The 16872-nt window shown below is 47.2% G+C and overlaps 2 protein-coding genes across 2 annotated transcripts; both read left to right on the top strand.

The window, feature by feature from the left end:
* Window positions 1-3810, top strand: LOC125379962 (mucin-2-like). Its single transcript, XM_048395881.1, has 4 exons — window positions 1-372; window positions 821-905; window positions 1253-1897; window positions 3551-3810. The coding sequence occupies exons 1-4, from the start codon at window positions 70-72 to the stop codon at window positions 3808-3810; spliced, it is 1293 nt and encodes a 430-aa protein (XP_048251838.1). The 5' UTR covers window positions 1-69.
* An 11445-nt stretch (window positions 3811-15255) lies between these two features.
* LOC125379961 (extensin-like) lies at window positions 15256-16869 on the top strand. The gene has a single exon (XM_048395880.1). It carries the CDS (start codon window positions 15256-15258, stop codon window positions 16867-16869), a length of 1614 nt encoding a protein of 537 aa, XP_048251837.1.
* Window positions 16870-16872: the final 3 nt, after the last annotated feature.

Raw genomic sequence — 16872 nt, 5'->3', positions numbered from 1 at the left:
ATCTGTCTTGAGGCAGGCTGTATACAAAGAGGGAAAGACGCACACACCGCCTCTCTACTGGCTACAGCAATGTTGGCATACGCAGCCTCTCTAATGACCACTGTCATGTTGGCCGGAGCTGTTCTGACCGAAGGGGCTAGAAGTGTCCCTGGCCTGGCTGTTGCACCTGCCCATGTGGTCAGTAGCTGGACGGTGGCTGCCCGGGACCGGTGTTACAAGCTGTGTCTGTACACACCCAACTGTGTCTCTGTGAACTGGCGCTGGAAGACAACCCCTGCGGTGTGTGAGCTCAACAAGGTGACTGAGACAGACTCCCCTGAAGCCGTGACACCTGATGACGAGACCGTCTACATTGAACTGTCTGCAGAGGAAGTGAGTACACCTATGCAAGGGCAAACTGATGCAAGACACCTTGAAAAATTGGTCAGCAAAATATGATACAGTCTTAAGACCAATCCAACTGGACATTCTCATAAGCAGCCCCTGCCTGTCCTAAGAGGCGACTAACGGTGCATGTCGTCATATCCAAGTTTCGTCGATTGATGCTGATGATGTCAACCACTGGATTTTGTCTGATCCAGGCTCAGTTAGACCGCCGCCATATTGTTGATTGCGGTGTTAAACAAACAAACAAACAATCAAATCAATAATTTTGCGAATAATGTTAAGTTCTCAAAGGCCTCTTAAAAAATATAAGTATCCTCGTCTTTCGGATAAATATTTAAGATACTTAATGTGTGTAGTCAAATGCAGGGTTCACCGAACATGAAATCACTCACGTACTGCCTCCACAGTCGTTTAAAGAGAGGTTTCTCTTCAGCAGTCTGGCCGGGTGCGCATGTGTCAGCCACCAGAGATGCATGTACCTGTTCGTGGTCATCAAGGATATCTGTGCCTAAGGCTGGGTTAGTCGTTCACATTTACAAAGAACTAAACAAGAGGCTATCCAAGCTTCGTCATTTGCTGAGAATATACTAGCTGAAATCCATCTCAAGGATCCTACATGTCATGAAGGATTTTATTGTGTTGCTGTGCCAAATTGTTTACACTGTCGGGAGAGGAGAAGATATTCCGAACAGTAAATAAGGCACGAGGGATTTTGTTTAAATCTCTTAAGCTCAACACTTGATACACGTGGTATTTACTATAACTAACACTGGATTGATTTGTGGACAACAACGTCAAATAATATGCAGATTTCTTGAAATAGCATGCCAGAATGTACACAAATCTTTCCGTTCTTGGCTTCCAGGGTTGACAGCCGAGGACACGGTTACAGAGGGAAGCTCTGTACCCACCACTACCAGAGGAGAAGAAGGTACAGTTCCTCCCTCTGTGTCGACCACTACCAGAGGAGAAGAAGGAACAGTTCCTCCCTCTGTGTCGACCACTACCAGAGGAGAAGAAGGTACAGTTCCTCCCTCTGTGTCGACCACTACCAGAGGAGAAGAAGGAACAGTTCCTCCCTCTGTGTCGACCACTACCAGAGAAGAAGAAGGGACAGTTCCTCCCTTGGTGTCGACCACTACCAGAGAAGAAGGGACAGTTCCTCCCTTTGTGTCGACCACTACCAGAGGAGAAGAAGGGACAGTTCCTCCCTCTGTGTCGACCACTACCAGAGAAGAAGAAGGGACTGTTCCTCCCTTTGTGTCGACCACTACCAGAGAAGAAGAAGGGACAGTTCGTCCCTTTGTGTCGACCACTACCAGAGGAGAAGAAGGGACAGTTCCTCCCTTTGTGTCGACCACTACCAGAGAAGAAGAAGGGACAGTTCCTCCCTTTGTGTCGACCACTACCAGAGAAGAAGAAGGGACAGTTCCTCCCTTTGTGTCGACCACTACCAGAGGAGAAGAAGGGACAGTTCCTCCCTTTGAACTAGAAGTGGAAGGGATACCAGGTAAAGTGATAAGCACTCTAATAAAGCTTTGCGAAACCACTAAACTGTAATGTATCTCCGAAATATTGATAACACTGTAATTGATGATTCGTTTCAGCATCTCCGTAACATTCGATATTTAGCACCTTGTCTTAAAACGGATCCACCGCTGTTCAAATCTGTAAGTGGTAGTGTGATGTTCACGTGATACTGAACGATAAACTGTTTGTCAGCACCATACCCGTGCTCGTGGGTTTCACCGAAGTGGTAAACGTCTGAGACCTGCATCACTTCGGGCTTTCCTCCCACATTAAGCTGACACGCCGTGATATGACTGGAATACTGTTAAAAGCGGCGTTAAACCCAACTCATTCACTCACACACTGAACGATAAACTAAAACTTAGTTAAATAGATTTCAACAACTTCAATCAGATTAATCTGACGAGCATGCCGTCGATACCCCCTTTCAAAGCTCACCTGGACCAAATGTCCATTTAAGCTTACACATTGTGCGTTAACGTTGCTCCATTGTCGAGCCGTTGACTTTCCCCTTTCTACTGTCCACAGGAAGCTTACATCCAGCAACACGTTGGGATTCAGTACGTCACAGGGTTGTTAACGTTCCTCCATCACTACATCGTCAGAACGTCACGTGTTTGTATACACTAGTTCCTCCATCACTACATCGTCAGTACGTCACGTGTTTGTATACACTAGTTCCTCCATCACCACATCGTCAGTACGTCACGTGTTTGTATACACTAGTTCCTCCATCACCACATCGTCAGTACGTCACATGTTTGTATACACTAGTTCCTCCATCACCATATCGTCAGTACTTCACGTGTTTGTATACACCAGTTCCTCCATCACCACATCGTCAGTACGTCACGTGTTTGTATACACTAGTTCCTCCATCACCACATCGTCAGTACGTCACGTGTTTGTATACACTAGTTCCTCCATCACCACATCGTCAGTACGTCACATGTTTGTATACACTAGTTCCTCCATCACCATATCGTCAGTACTTCACGTGTTTGTATACACCAGTTCCTCCATCACCACATCGTCAGTACGTCACAAGTTTATATACAATGGTTCCTCCATCACCACATCGTCAGTACGTCACAGGTTTATATACAATGGTTCCTCCAGCACTACATCATCCTTACGTCACAGGTTTATATACAATGGTTCCTCCAGCACTACATCGTCAGTACGTCACAGGTTTATATACAATGGTTCCTCCAGCACTACATCGTCAGTTCGTCACAGGTTTGTATACACTAGTTCCTCCATCACCACATCGTCAGTACGTCACAGGTTTGTATACACTAGTTCCTCCATCACCACATCGTCAGTACGTCACATGTTTGTATACACTAGTTCCTCCATCACCACATCGTCAGTACGTCACATGTTTGTATACACTAGTTCCTCCATCACCACATCGTCAGTACGTCACATGTTTGTATACACTAGTTCCTCCGTCACCACATCGTCAGTACATCACCTTTTTGTGTATACTTCGTTCTCCCTTAACACAAAGTGCCGCTCTTCCATTTGTTGATGTTATCTCTTCCAGCTGTCCGCCCGCCCGTGCGTCCTTTTGTTTTGTTCTTGGTATGTATATCTGACATGACTAACAGGTGACCTTGCTTTATTACAGGGCAGGCTTGGTCTTCTATCTTCAAGCGCTATGACCACTATTACCTGACAGGTCATAACAAACAAATCCTAATAGGTATGACGGTGGAACAATGTTTACAGACATGTCTCAATGAAACGACATATTTGTGTCGATCTGTGGACTATTGGAAGGAAAAAAGAGGAAATCCTACCTGCCAACTCTCTGATGTCACCAAGGATGAAGCGCCGGATTCCTGGACTAACAAGGACGAAGCCGCATTTCACTTTGAGCGAATATAGCCTCTGTAAGAACCTATGACTGTACGCACACTCTTCTCTTCTATAAATGATAAATTCAAAATTCTTTGGAATAGGCCAATTTACAGCTTCAGACGTATCCAGGCCAACAAACCTGATCTTGTCCTTTTTTATAAATCCAATGAAATCATTTATATCATAGCACCGCGCGGCTCTAGCTTGATGGAGGTTTGATCAGGGTTACAAGCAAAACTTGTAAGGTAGAAATGGGGAGCACATTTCCAACCTTGACGCATCAGTAACAATAATTATTCATTTCAATTCTATTTTGCTTTGTACCATATTGTCATACAGCTACTTTGTCCATTAGTCACTGATCATGCAGCTGTTCGGACAACCTCGATCCAAGGATGTGGCTGTTCTCCTCACTGACGGGGCGGTCGGGTTGCCTAGTGGTTAAAGCGTTCGCTCGTCACGCCGAAGACCCGGGTTCGAATCCCGACATGGGTACAATGTGTGAAGCCCATTTCTGGTGTCCCCCGACGTGATATTGCTGGAATATTGCTTAAAGCGGCGTAAAACCATACTCACTCACTAGTGGTTAAAGCGTTCGCTCGTCACGCCGAAGACCCAGTTTCGACTCTCGACATGGGTACAATGTGTGAAGCCCATTTCTGGTGACCCCTGCCGTGATATTGCTGGAATATTGCTAAAAGCGGCGTAAAACCAAACACACTTACTCACTCTCCTCGCTGACTTACAATACACTTGTAACAGTGAGGTTGGTCACAAGGTACTGTCTTGTGAACAGTATAGGACTCCACTATCAACTGCCACATCGTCTACGGTAGAACTACCATGTAACACGGTGTGCAAAATGGTGACTGAACGTTCCGTGACATATGTTTTAATCATGAAAATTGTTTCGAGATTATATCACTTCAAATGTTTGGAAGAATAATTTATATTCAAACCTTTTCATTATAACCTATCAGTACAATTTATGTCATCTCCTTATGGTTGCAAAACCAAACATAAAAAGATTAAAATGCTTACTTATGAATAGTCAAAGTATTTTTGTTTTAAAGACACTAACGAAATTCTATTTTTGTGACTCTCGGCTACCTTAGACAGACGGGCTAAGTAGATAGACGGGCAGTAAAGTCCATTTATTCATGTCCATTCAATTCATATTGTATAATATTCATTGCTTATATTGTCCAATCAGAATGTAGAACGTACTTCTGTAAATGCAATCAAAATCATGTATAAAACTGTTCATGTGTCCTGGTATGAGGGGAGAGAGAATGAGTGAGTTGGGTTTAACGCCGCTTTTAACAGTATTCCAGTTATATCACGGCGTGTCAGCTTATTGTGGGAGGAAAGCCCGCCGCGATTCGCTGTGCAGAGTTGCGTCCCTTGGGTACGCCAGAAACCTATGATTGTGGTTTCGAATCCCGGTTCGCCCCAATTATGTTTCTAGGTTTGTCAGTACCATACCCGTGCTCGTGGGTTTCAACGAAGTGGTAAACGTCTTAGACCTGCATCACTTCGGGCTTTCCTCCCACATTAAGCTGACACGCTGTGATATAACTGGAATACTGTTAAAAGCGGCGTTAAACCCAACTCACTCACTCACTTTACATTTACTGAATGCAGTGTTGTTTCTAGTTCTCGGTATTCACTGTTATACATAACATGTTTGAAAGACTGTCATTGTTGACATTTTAAATTCATAACAAGTTGGCTTCAAAAAGATGATTATCCGAGTATGTTTTGTATTGAACATATCATAAATGTGTATTACGAGAGCCTTTTCATCCCCAAAATATTTAAATGTCGACCCTTGTAGATACAATGGCATACTGTTTGTTGTGGCTTCATTGAGTGAGTGAGTGAGTGAGTGAGTGAGTGAGTGAGTTGGGTTTAACGCCACTTTTAACAGTATTCCAGTTATAACACAGCGTGTCAGCTTAATGTGGGAGGAAAGCCTGAAGTGATGCGAGTCTCAGACGTTAACCACTTCGGTGAAACCCACGAGCACGGGTATGGTGCTGACAAACCTAGAAACATAATCGGGGCGAACCGGGATTCGAACCCACAATCATAGGTTTCTGGCGTGGCCAAAGGACGCAACTGTGCACAGCGAATCGCGGCGCCTTAGACGACTGGGCTACCCGTCCCCCCTGTGGCTTCATTGAACACCTGGTGTCATTCATGATTTTTAGTGATGCATTTATGTACTTTTTCATCGCTTCTTTTCCCTGTTATGTCCATGGAATATATTTCGTTGGAAAATCGACACTGGTTTTTCTATAGAGTTGACGGGTCACATATAAAAGCAGGATCAGTGAGGTCACGTGCTGACACGAGCAAATTCCGACAGACAGACAGACAGGTTTGTTCAGTATTATGGAGGGCGGTCGGGTAGCCTAGTGGTTAAAGCGTTCGCTCGTCACGCGGAAGACCCGGGATCGATTCCCGACATGGGTACAATGTGTGAAGCCCATATTGGTGTCCCCCGCCGTGATATTGCTGGAATATTGCTAAAAGCGGCGTAAAACCATACTCACTCACTCAGTATTATGGCCATATGGCCTAACGTAAATTGATACTAACGCATGTGTTATATAAGTAGCCACTGAAAAGATAACATGTTTATTTTGTTAGTTGATAACATTTATTAGTAACAATTAAGATTTATAGTCATTAATCAAGAAAGGAAGATATGTAGATCTTAACTTGGAATATTTGTTACACTTAAATAACACATGGAATTCATCTTTAATTTCACCTGTCACAATAGGTACAAACACTGTTAACAGCATCAATATCTTTCGATTTACGACATATACTAAATTTACAAAAAGATCTTATGAATGACTTGTCTGGTAAGACAGATAAATACACGTCCTGTTGAAGATGTGTCTTTAGTTTACTATAATTGCTAAGATAATGCGAAGATGAAACAGTTTCGTACCAGTTTTGTGCAAATATATATTTCACTCGCTGCTTTAATATTCCCATAAACACTTGAATGTACAATTTTCTTGTGCAATCCAAACAAAAGAAAATATACATGTAAATGGTAGTTAACTTACTTCAGACACCGATTCAGAGCAAATTCCAACACTTATTGACACGTAGTGAGTCGTTAATGTTACAGCCTCTATATACCATTGTACTTAGTTTCACTTTAAAACATCAAAATATTCAGTTTATGCATTATTCAATTTAATTGATAATAAAAGCTTTTGGCTAACAGTTGTTTGATTGTTGGATTTCTATCTGTTAGATGATATCCTTCTTTGAAGTCCGGGGCCATGGTTGGCGTCCGGGGTCATGATTGGCGTCCTGGACCATGGTTGGCGTCCGGGGTCATGATTGGCGTCCGGGACCATGATTGGCGTCCTGGACCATGATTGGCGTCCTGGAACATGGTAGGCGTCCGGGATCATGGTTGGCGTCCGGGACCATGGTTGGCGTCCGGGATCATGATTGGCGTCCGGGATCATGGTTGGCGTCCGGGACCATGATTGGCGTCCGGGACCATTGTTGGCGTCCGGGACCATGATTGGCGTCCGGGACCATGGTTGGCGTTCTGGACCATGGTTGGCGTCCTGGACCATGATTGGTGTCCGGGACCATGGTTGGCGTCCGGGATCATGATTGGCGTCCTGGACCATGATTGGCGTCCTGGACCATGATTGGCGTCCTGGACCATGGTTGGCGTCCTGGACCATGGTTGGCGTCCGGGACCATGATTGGCGTCCGGGACCATGGTTGGCGTCCGGGATCATGATTGGCGTCCGGGATCATGATTGGCGTCCGGGATCATGGTAGGCGTCCGGGATCATGGTTGGCGTCCGCGACCATGATTGGCGTCCTGGACCATGATTGGCGTCCGGGACCATGGTTGGCGTCCGGGACCATGATTGGCGTCCGGGGTCATGATTGGCGTCCGGGGTCATGATTGGCGTCCGGGGTCATGATTGGCGTCCGGGATCATGGTAGGCGTCCGGGACCATGGTTGGCGTCCGGGACCATGATTGGCGTCCGGGACCATGGTAGGCGTCCGGGATCATGGTTGGCGTCCGGGACCATGATTGGCGTCCGGGACCATGGTAGGCGTCCGGGACCATGGTTGGCGTCCGGGATCATGATTGGCGTCCGGGATCATGGTAGGCGTCCGGGGTCATGGTTGGCGTCCGCGACCATGATTGGCGTCCGGGACCATGGTTGGCGTCCGGGATCATGGTAGGCGTCCTGGCCCATGGTTGGCGTCCGGGACCATGATTGGCGTCCGGGACCATGGTAGGCGTCCGGGACCATGATTGGCGTCCGGGACCATGGTTGGCGTCCGGGATCATGGTAGGCGTCCGGTATCATGGTAGGCGTCCGGGATCATGGTTGGCGTCCGGGATCATGATTGGCGTCCGGGATCATGGTTGGCGTCCGGGATCATGGTTGGCGTCGGGGATCATGGTTGGCGTCCGGGATCATGGTTGGCGTCCGGGACCATGATTGGCGTCCGGGACCATGGTTGGCGTCCGGGACCATGATTGGCGTCCGGGATCATGGTTGGCGTCCGGGACCACGGTTGGCGTCCGGGATCATGATTGGCGTCCGGGACCATGGTTGGAGTCCGGGATCATGGTTGGCGTCCGGGACCATGATTGGCGTCCGGGACCATGATTGGCGTCCGGGATTATGGTTGGCGTCCGGGGTCATGATTGGCGTCCGGGACCATGATTGGCGTCCGGGACCATGATTGGCGTCCTGGAACATGGTAGGCGTTCGGGATCATGGTTGGCGTCCGGGACCATGGTTGGCGTCCGGAACCATGGTTGGTTTCCGGGACCATGGTTGGCATCCTGGACCATGGTTGGCGTCCTGGACCATGATTGGCGTCCTGGACCATGGTTGGCGTCCGGGACCATGGTTGGCGTCCTGGACCATGGTTGGCGTCCTGGACCATGATTGGCGTCCGGGACCATGGTTGGCGTCCGGGATCATGATTGGCGTCCGGGATCATGGTTGGCGTCCGGGACCATGATTGGCGTCCGGGACCATAGTTGGCGTCCGGGATCATGATTGGCGTCCGGGATCATGATTGGCGTCCGGGACCATGATTGGCGTCCGGGATCATGGTAGGCGTCCGGGATCATGATTGGCGTCCGGGACCATGGTTGGCGTCCGGGACCATGATTGGCCGTCTGAGACGTCTGAGACATCGCAGTTCGCTGTGCAGAGTTCCAGAGGGCAGAAACCCATGATAGTGGTTTGTTGGTTTGTTGTTTAACGCCGCACTCAGCAATATTCCAGCTATTTGACGGCGGTCTGTAAATAATCGAGTCTGGACCAGACAATGCAGTGATTAATATCATGAGCATCGATCCACGTAATTGGGATTGATGACATGCATCAACCAAGTCAGCGAGCCTGACCACCCGATCCCGTTAGTCGCCTTTTACGGCAAGCATAGTCGCCTATTATGGCAAGCATGGGTTGCTGAAGATCTCTTCTATCCGGATCTTCATGGGTCATGATAATGTTTCGAAGCTTGTCAGCGCCATATCCGTGGTCGTTGGTTCACCAAAGTTGGTGAGTGAGTTGAATTTAACGCCGGGTTTAACAGTCCACTGTTCCAAGTGGCCTTCACCCAACACAATCACTCCTGTGACATTCATTATTTTTTGTCAATGTTTGAATCTGGGTCCTCGTTTATATGACGTTGAGGGTCCACACGATCAATGTTGCAAGATAGCGTAAGTGCAATTATTTAATGTCAAATATTTATAATTCAATTTCATCGTGTTGAAGTGAGTGAATGAGTGAGTTGGGTTTTACGCTGCTTTAAACAGTGTATAACACAACTGTATCTCGGGTTGGCGGCATTCAGTGAAAGCAAAAGAGACACAGATCATACTGTAAAACAACAATCAGCTGATCCTTGCATTGCTAAGGGACGCAACTCTGAAGCCACCAGTACCTCAAAGTGGCATTGTAACACGTGGGAGTCCTGGACAGAATAGACCACCCGTACCCCTCGCATGTCTAAGGCTGAAAAAGGACTTTTTTCCATGGCATCGGTGCATTAGTTTAAGTCATGCGCGTCTGTCATTTATGCTGCCAATAAAAGATTTTTGTTTTCAAATGTCAGGAGGTATATGAAGCATGCTCTGTTGACAACTGAAAATTAAAAATCCCCTACTTCCCTGGTCACTTTCGAGAAAAATGCGCCCGAGAAACATTCAATTTTTGTGTGCAGCCTATCGTCTCAGTTACGACCGTACTAAATTGAGTATGCTGTGGTCCCTATGGGCTCTGGGTTTGTTGTGACCTGGCGCGGAGCTGTGTTCATGATATCAATCATTGGTTTTCATTGCAACGAGGGAGGTCGGGTAGCCCAGTGGTTAAAACGTTCGCTCGTCACGCCGCCGAAGACCCGGGTTCGATTCCCGACATGGGTACAATCTGAAAGCCCATTTCTGGTGTCCCCCACCGTGATATTGCTGGAATATTGCTAAAAGCTGCGTAAAACCAAACTCATTAACTCACTCACTCATTGTCACGACTCTCGACTGTTTGCTGGACGGGTTAGTGATGACTGTGACATAAACTCATTCACTCATGTATTTCTTTTCATCGAACATATGTGATTACATGTGTCGGGTTCAAGTTACCTTGTCTCTCTGGTTCAAACTCCCCAAATAGGGAAAGGGGACTGGAAAACAATAATTTTGCCTCAGGTTTTATAAATAGTTCGCTGGAGAAGTTGACTTTCCTGAAATGTGTTGTGTAAATGGTGTTTGTCTTAAGACAATATTCTGTCTCTATGTCCGACGTGCGTCTTGCGTCATGCGTCGTGAGCATCTTCTCTTCAGAAACCACTGGACAAATACAAATAATCTTAATAAACGACGATATTTGCTAAAGAAAGAAATGTATTTAAGAGAATTAAGAGCATAGTCCAAAAGCACAGATAGAAATACGGTCAATATTCAAAATATCGAAAACCAACGGAGCTTATTTGTTGAGATTCACTACCAACTACATAAATACCCAATTTCATTACATTTTGGACACAAATGGCCGACTAATGGCCATAAGAAGTTTCAGATTTCAGTATGATTGAAGTGTAAAGGTCAAAGCAAGGTCAAAATTTAAAATATCCCAAAGAACATGCATGAAGAGCTCCACAACTAAGTACTATCGTATCAAATTTCATTACATTTTGAACATACTTTGAAAGAGTAACGGCCATTAATAACGCTTTCAATATGGCTAGCATGGCGGCCATATTGAAAATCAGACTCGAACTTCTTGAGCAAATTTACGTGTCTTCTGTGGTGGGAACAAGCATGTGGAGTCTCGGCTTCATTTGTCAAGTGGTTTCTGATGATATATTTAAGGAGAATAATGTAGTATCATATATTTTCCATTATGGTAGCTGGCGGCCATTTTTAATTTCTGATCAAGATGGGAGGCACGGGTGGCCCAGTCGTCTAAGGCGCCGCGATTCGCTGTGCAGAGTTGCGTCCCTTGGGCACGTCAGAAACCTATTATTGTGGGTTCGAATCCCGGTTCGCCCCGATTATGTTTCTAGGTTTGTCAGCACCATACCCGTGTTCGTGGGTTTCACCGAAGTGGTAAACGTCTGAGACCAGCATCACTTCGGGCTTTCCTCCCACATTAAGCTGACACGCTGTGATATAAATGGTATACTGTTAAAAGCGGCGTTAAACCCAACTCACTCACTCACTCACTGATCAAGATGTCTCGAATAAGCTAGGAACAACGTATGGTGACCATCTCACCCACCTCGTTTCAGACGAGTGGCTCTTTAACGTGTGGAGAATATTGTTTAATCGTTTGTTTTCTTGTTAATCAAACTCCGTCACCTGGAGGTAACATTCAAATCCAATGTTGATGCCTAGAAAAACTTGAACCCTCTTATAACAAACCCCCACACAAAATTTAAACTGAACCCGTCAAGCCATTTCGGAGAAGTATCTGTTTTCTTTTCCCATGCTTACATCAAACCTAATGTCTGGAACAGACTCCACACTTCATTAAATCTTTAATGTCGACCAAAGTTCCTTCGGGTTGAATCTCGGGTTTTGACGTCAATGCACCATGGGATCCACTACAACTGAAGACTATCAGGTGCTTCCAATAGTCTAATGGTTATCATGATCAATACGACCGAAGCATTTTGTATACCTAATTGCTATGGCGCCTTGTCATCTCTGAAGTACGTTAAACCTTATCAAATCGATCAAACATTGATTCCAGTTAATTATTCATTTGTATCCAGTTATATAAACGCAATGAATTTCAACACCGTAAAGACACGGGTTAGAATTAGTCTTAAGGAACCCATGCTTGACGTTAGAGGCGTCATATAGCTGGAATATTGGTGAGTTAAATAACAAACAAACTAAAAAATATTAATATGAAACTGGACCAGGCAAATAGATCGGATAGTTAATTATCCTCGGTTCGTCATGCTACAAAGCACCTTACCTTCTTGGTTTGTTTGTTTGTTTGTTGTTTAACGCCACACTCAGCGATATTACAGCTATATGACGGCGGTCTGTAAAATAATCGAGTCTGGACCAGACAATCCAGTGATTGACATCATGAGCATCGATCCACGTAATTGGGATCGATGACATGCATCAACCAAGTTAGCGAGCCTGACCACCCGATCCCGTTAGTCGCCTTTTACGACAAGCATAGTCGCCTTTTGCGGCAAGCATGGGTTGCTGAAGGCCTATTCTTCACGGGTCTACCTTCTTGGTAGTGGAGCCATGATGGTGTGGGTGGGTTTCACCGAAGTGGTAAACGTCTGAGACCTGCATCACTTAGGGCTTTCTTCACACATTAAGCTGATACGCCGTGATATAACTAAAATAATGTTAAAGCGGCGTTAAACCAAACTCACTCACTCACTCACTCATGATGGTGTGGAGCGTTTCTCGGGTTTCAGTCGCTCCTTTCTTTGGTGCCGGCTGTAATAGTTACAAGCCGGTGTGTTATGCCTGGAACAGCACTGACTGCGGCGTTAGACATCATTCACTGAATCTTTCACAAGCTAAGATGGCAAAACTCGCTGTCAAATATTATTTTAAAAACGACAAACGGTATATGTGCATTGGCTTTTTTATGCGAAGACAATAAAACAAATATGGTCGTTTATGCGGCTGACGTTTGAAAGCGTTCTTTTAATTTAGAGTTCAGCACAATGCATGGATTGTTAGCTGGGATAAATGAACTTACTTTGAAAGACGGAAAATATCGGTCAAGGGCACTAAACAAAGGTAGTAGGCTTTCAAAAAATGGTGTTTTACGTAGAGAAAGATTCTTATGGAGCACTTCCATGTCTAAAACATTACCCTCAGACCAACATTTCAATAGTGAGTAAAGTGAGAGAGTGAGTGAGTTTGGTTTAACGCAGCTTTTAACAGTATTCCAGTTATATCACGGCGTGTCAGCTTAATGTGGGAGGAAAGCCCGAAGTGATGCAGGTCTCAGACATTTACCACTTCGGTGAAACCAACGAGCACGGGTATGGTGCTGACAAACCTAGAAACATAATCGGGGTGAACCGGGATTCAAACCAACAATCATAGGTTTCAGGCGTGCCCAAGGGGCGTAACTCTGCACAGAGAATCGCGTCGCCTTAGACGACTGGGCCACCCTAGCCCCCCATTTCAACAGGAACGATTTTATAAAAGGACTAACTGCGGAGTTTGACGTTTTGACGGAACGTGTCAAGGGAATAACTGAACCGTACCGACCTGTTTCAGTATTTTTAAGACCCGTGAAGATCCGGGGTAGAATAGGTCTTCAGCAACCCATGCTTGCCCTAAAAGGCGACTATGCTTGTCGTAAAAGGCGACTAACGGGATCGTGTGGTCAGGTCATCAGTCCCAATTGCGTGGATCGATGCTCATGATATTAATCACTGGATTGTCTGGTCCAGACTCGATTATTTTACAGACCGCCGTCATATAGCTGTAATATTGCTGAGTGCGGCAGTCAATAGTATTCAGTCAATAGCTTTCTCTTTGTTTTGATTTGTTTGTTTGTTTATTGTTTAACGCCGCACTCAGCAATATTCCAGCTATATGACGGCAGTCTGTAAAATAATCGAGTCTGGACCAGACAATCCAGTGATTGATATCATGAGCATCGATCCACGCAATTGGGATGGATGACCTGCATCAACCAGCGCGCGAGCCTGACCACCCGATCCCGTTAGTCGCTTCTTACGACAAGCCTAGTCGCCTTTTACTGCAAGCATGGGTTGCTTAAGACCTATTCTACCCCGGATCTTCACGGGCCTTGTTTTGATTTGCTGTAAATGTTATTCATTTCGAAATATCTTAACGAAAATGAGTACATTGTACATTACGATTGTCGAAACCGTCATCGTTACTAAATAGTGTTTGAATCACATATAAAATCGTTCTCCAGTCATTTGTCAGTTGATGTTTTTCGTAAAATACAGCTTGGTAAGATTTGTTTGTTATTTAACGCCGCACTCAGAAATGATCTAGATATATGACGTCTCTCTGCAAATATCTACGCAATTGGGATACGATAACATGCACCAACTTAGTCATCGAGCTTGACCACTCTATACCATTAGTCGCCGCTTACAATAAGTATAAATTTTTAATTTTGTTGTTGTTGTTGTTGTTGTTGTTGTTGTTGTTTTTAACGTCGCACTCAGCAGTATTCCAGCTATATGACAGCGGTCTGTAAATAATCGAGTCTGGATCTGGACCAGACAATCCAGTGATTGTCATGATCATCGATCTACGCACTTGGGATACGATGACATGTATCAATCAAGTCAGCGAGCCTGACCACCCGATCCCGTTAGTCGCCTCTTACGACAAGCACAGTCGACTTTTACAGCAAGCATGGGTTCTATTCTACTCCGGTTCTTCACGTGTCTCAAGCATATTGATTTTTACGAGGCGTTGTCGTGTGATACAATGCTAGTTTGACCACAACTCTGTGATTCTGTACTAGTTGCCTTACTGACCTGCTTGCAGATTTTTATGTAGCTTTCTCGTCGCTGTATAGATGATAGGTTGCTGATGCAAGTAAACCCACTTATTCTTTATTTGACCAAGTGTTCGGGACATGGGACTGGAAACAATATTTTTACATTTCAAATTTTCAAATCGGGGGAGAGAGAGTTGGGTTTCAACAGTATTTCAGTCACATGACAACTCGCGGTTAATATGGAAGGGAAGACACATGGGGTGCAGGCGGTTTATCGATTTGAATCAACCAATGAACACCCTGCAGGCAATGCCATGGTGCTGCGAACCAAGAATCCCAGTCAGTGGGGATCTGGGGTCATCAGATCCTGGTACAAGCAAGGGACGCAACTTTTCATTGTCAGGCTTCCGTGCCCCGTATGTTATATTTCAGTTGCAATAACGGAAGGAAGGTTTCTCATTGATGTCAATAGTCACCTACATCAACCTCCACACCCCTCACCCAACCTCCCCAACCTCTACACCCACCCCTTCCCCTCCCCAGCCTCCACATCCCTCACCCAACCTCCCCAAAACCCACACCCCTCTCTACCACCACCCCCTTACCTACACACCTCTCTCTCTACCACCCTACCCCAACCTCCCCAAAACCCACACCCCTCTCTCTACCACCCTCCCCCAGCCTCCACACCCTTCCCTCTACCACCACCCCCAACCCCGAAACCCCTCCCTGTACCACCCTCCCCCAACTCCCACACCCCTCCCTCTATCACCCTTCCCCAGCCTCCACGATCCTTCCTCTACCACCTCCCCCAACATCCACACCCCTCCCTCTACCACCTCCCCCAACCTCCACATCCCTCCCTCTACCACCCTCCCCCAAACTCCACACCCCACCCTCTACCACCCTCCCCCAACCCCCACACCCCTCCCTCTACCACCCTCCCCCAACCCCCACACCCCTCCTTCTACCACCCTCCCCCAACCTCCACACCCCTCCCTCTACCAGCCCTCCCCCAACCTCCACGATCCTCCCTCTACCACCCTCCCCCAACCTCCACACCCCTCCCTCTACCACCCTCCCCCAACCTCCACACCCCTCCCTCTACCACCCTCCCCCAACCTCCACACCCCTCCCTCTACCACCCTCCCCCAACCTCCACACCCCTCCCTCTACCACCTCCCCCAACCTCCACATCCCTCTCTCTACAACCCTCCCCAAACCTCCACACCCCTCCCTCTACCACCCTCCCCCAACCTCCACACCCCTCTCTCTACCACCCTCCCCCAACCTCCACACCCCTCCCTCTACCACCTTCCCCCAACCTCCACACCCCTCCCTCTACCACCCTCCCCCAACCTCCACACCCCTCCCTCTACCACCCTCCCCAACCTCCACACCCCTCCCTCTACCACCCTCCCCAAACCTCGACACCCTTCCTTCTACCACCCTCCCCCAACCTCCACACCCCTCTCTCTACCACCCTCCCCCAACCTCCACACCCCTCTCTCTACCACCCTCCCCAAACCTCCACACCCCTCCCTCTACCACCCTCCCCTAACCTCCACACCCCTCCCTCTACCACCCTCCCCAAACCTCCACACCCCTCCCTCTACCACCCTCCCCAACCTCCACACCCCTCCCTCTACCACCCTCCCCAAACCTCGACACCCTTCCTTCTTCCACCCTCCCCCAACCTCCACACCCTTCCTTCTACCACCCTCCCCAAACCTCGACACCCTTCCCTCTACCACCCTCCCCCAACCTCCACACCCTTCCTTCTACCACCCTCCCCCAACCTCCACACCCCTCCCTCTACCACCATCCCCAAACCTCCACACCCCTCCCTCTACCACCCTCCCCAAACCTCCATACCCCTCCCTCTACCACCTCCCCAAACCTCCACACCCCTCCCTCTACCACCCTGCCCAAACCTCCTCACCCCTCCCTCTACCAACCCCTGTCCCGCTCTCCCCCACCCTTCGTTCCCCTCCTCATGTCGCCGACTTCACATCACCGACTGCGACAACACGTCAGAACGTGTATAATGAATTTAATGAGAAATACGCCCGGTGAAAT

This window comes from Haliotis rufescens, unplaced genomic scaffold (genome assembly GCF_023055435.1).
Source record: "Haliotis rufescens isolate VD_foot unplaced genomic scaffold, xgHalRufe1.0.p SCAF_15, whole genome shotgun sequence".
NCBI lineage: Eukaryota > Metazoa > Mollusca > Gastropoda > Lepetellida > Haliotidae > Haliotis > Haliotis rufescens.
Note: the sequence above shows the minus strand (reverse complement) of the source record. Positions and strands in the feature narration are given on the sequence as shown.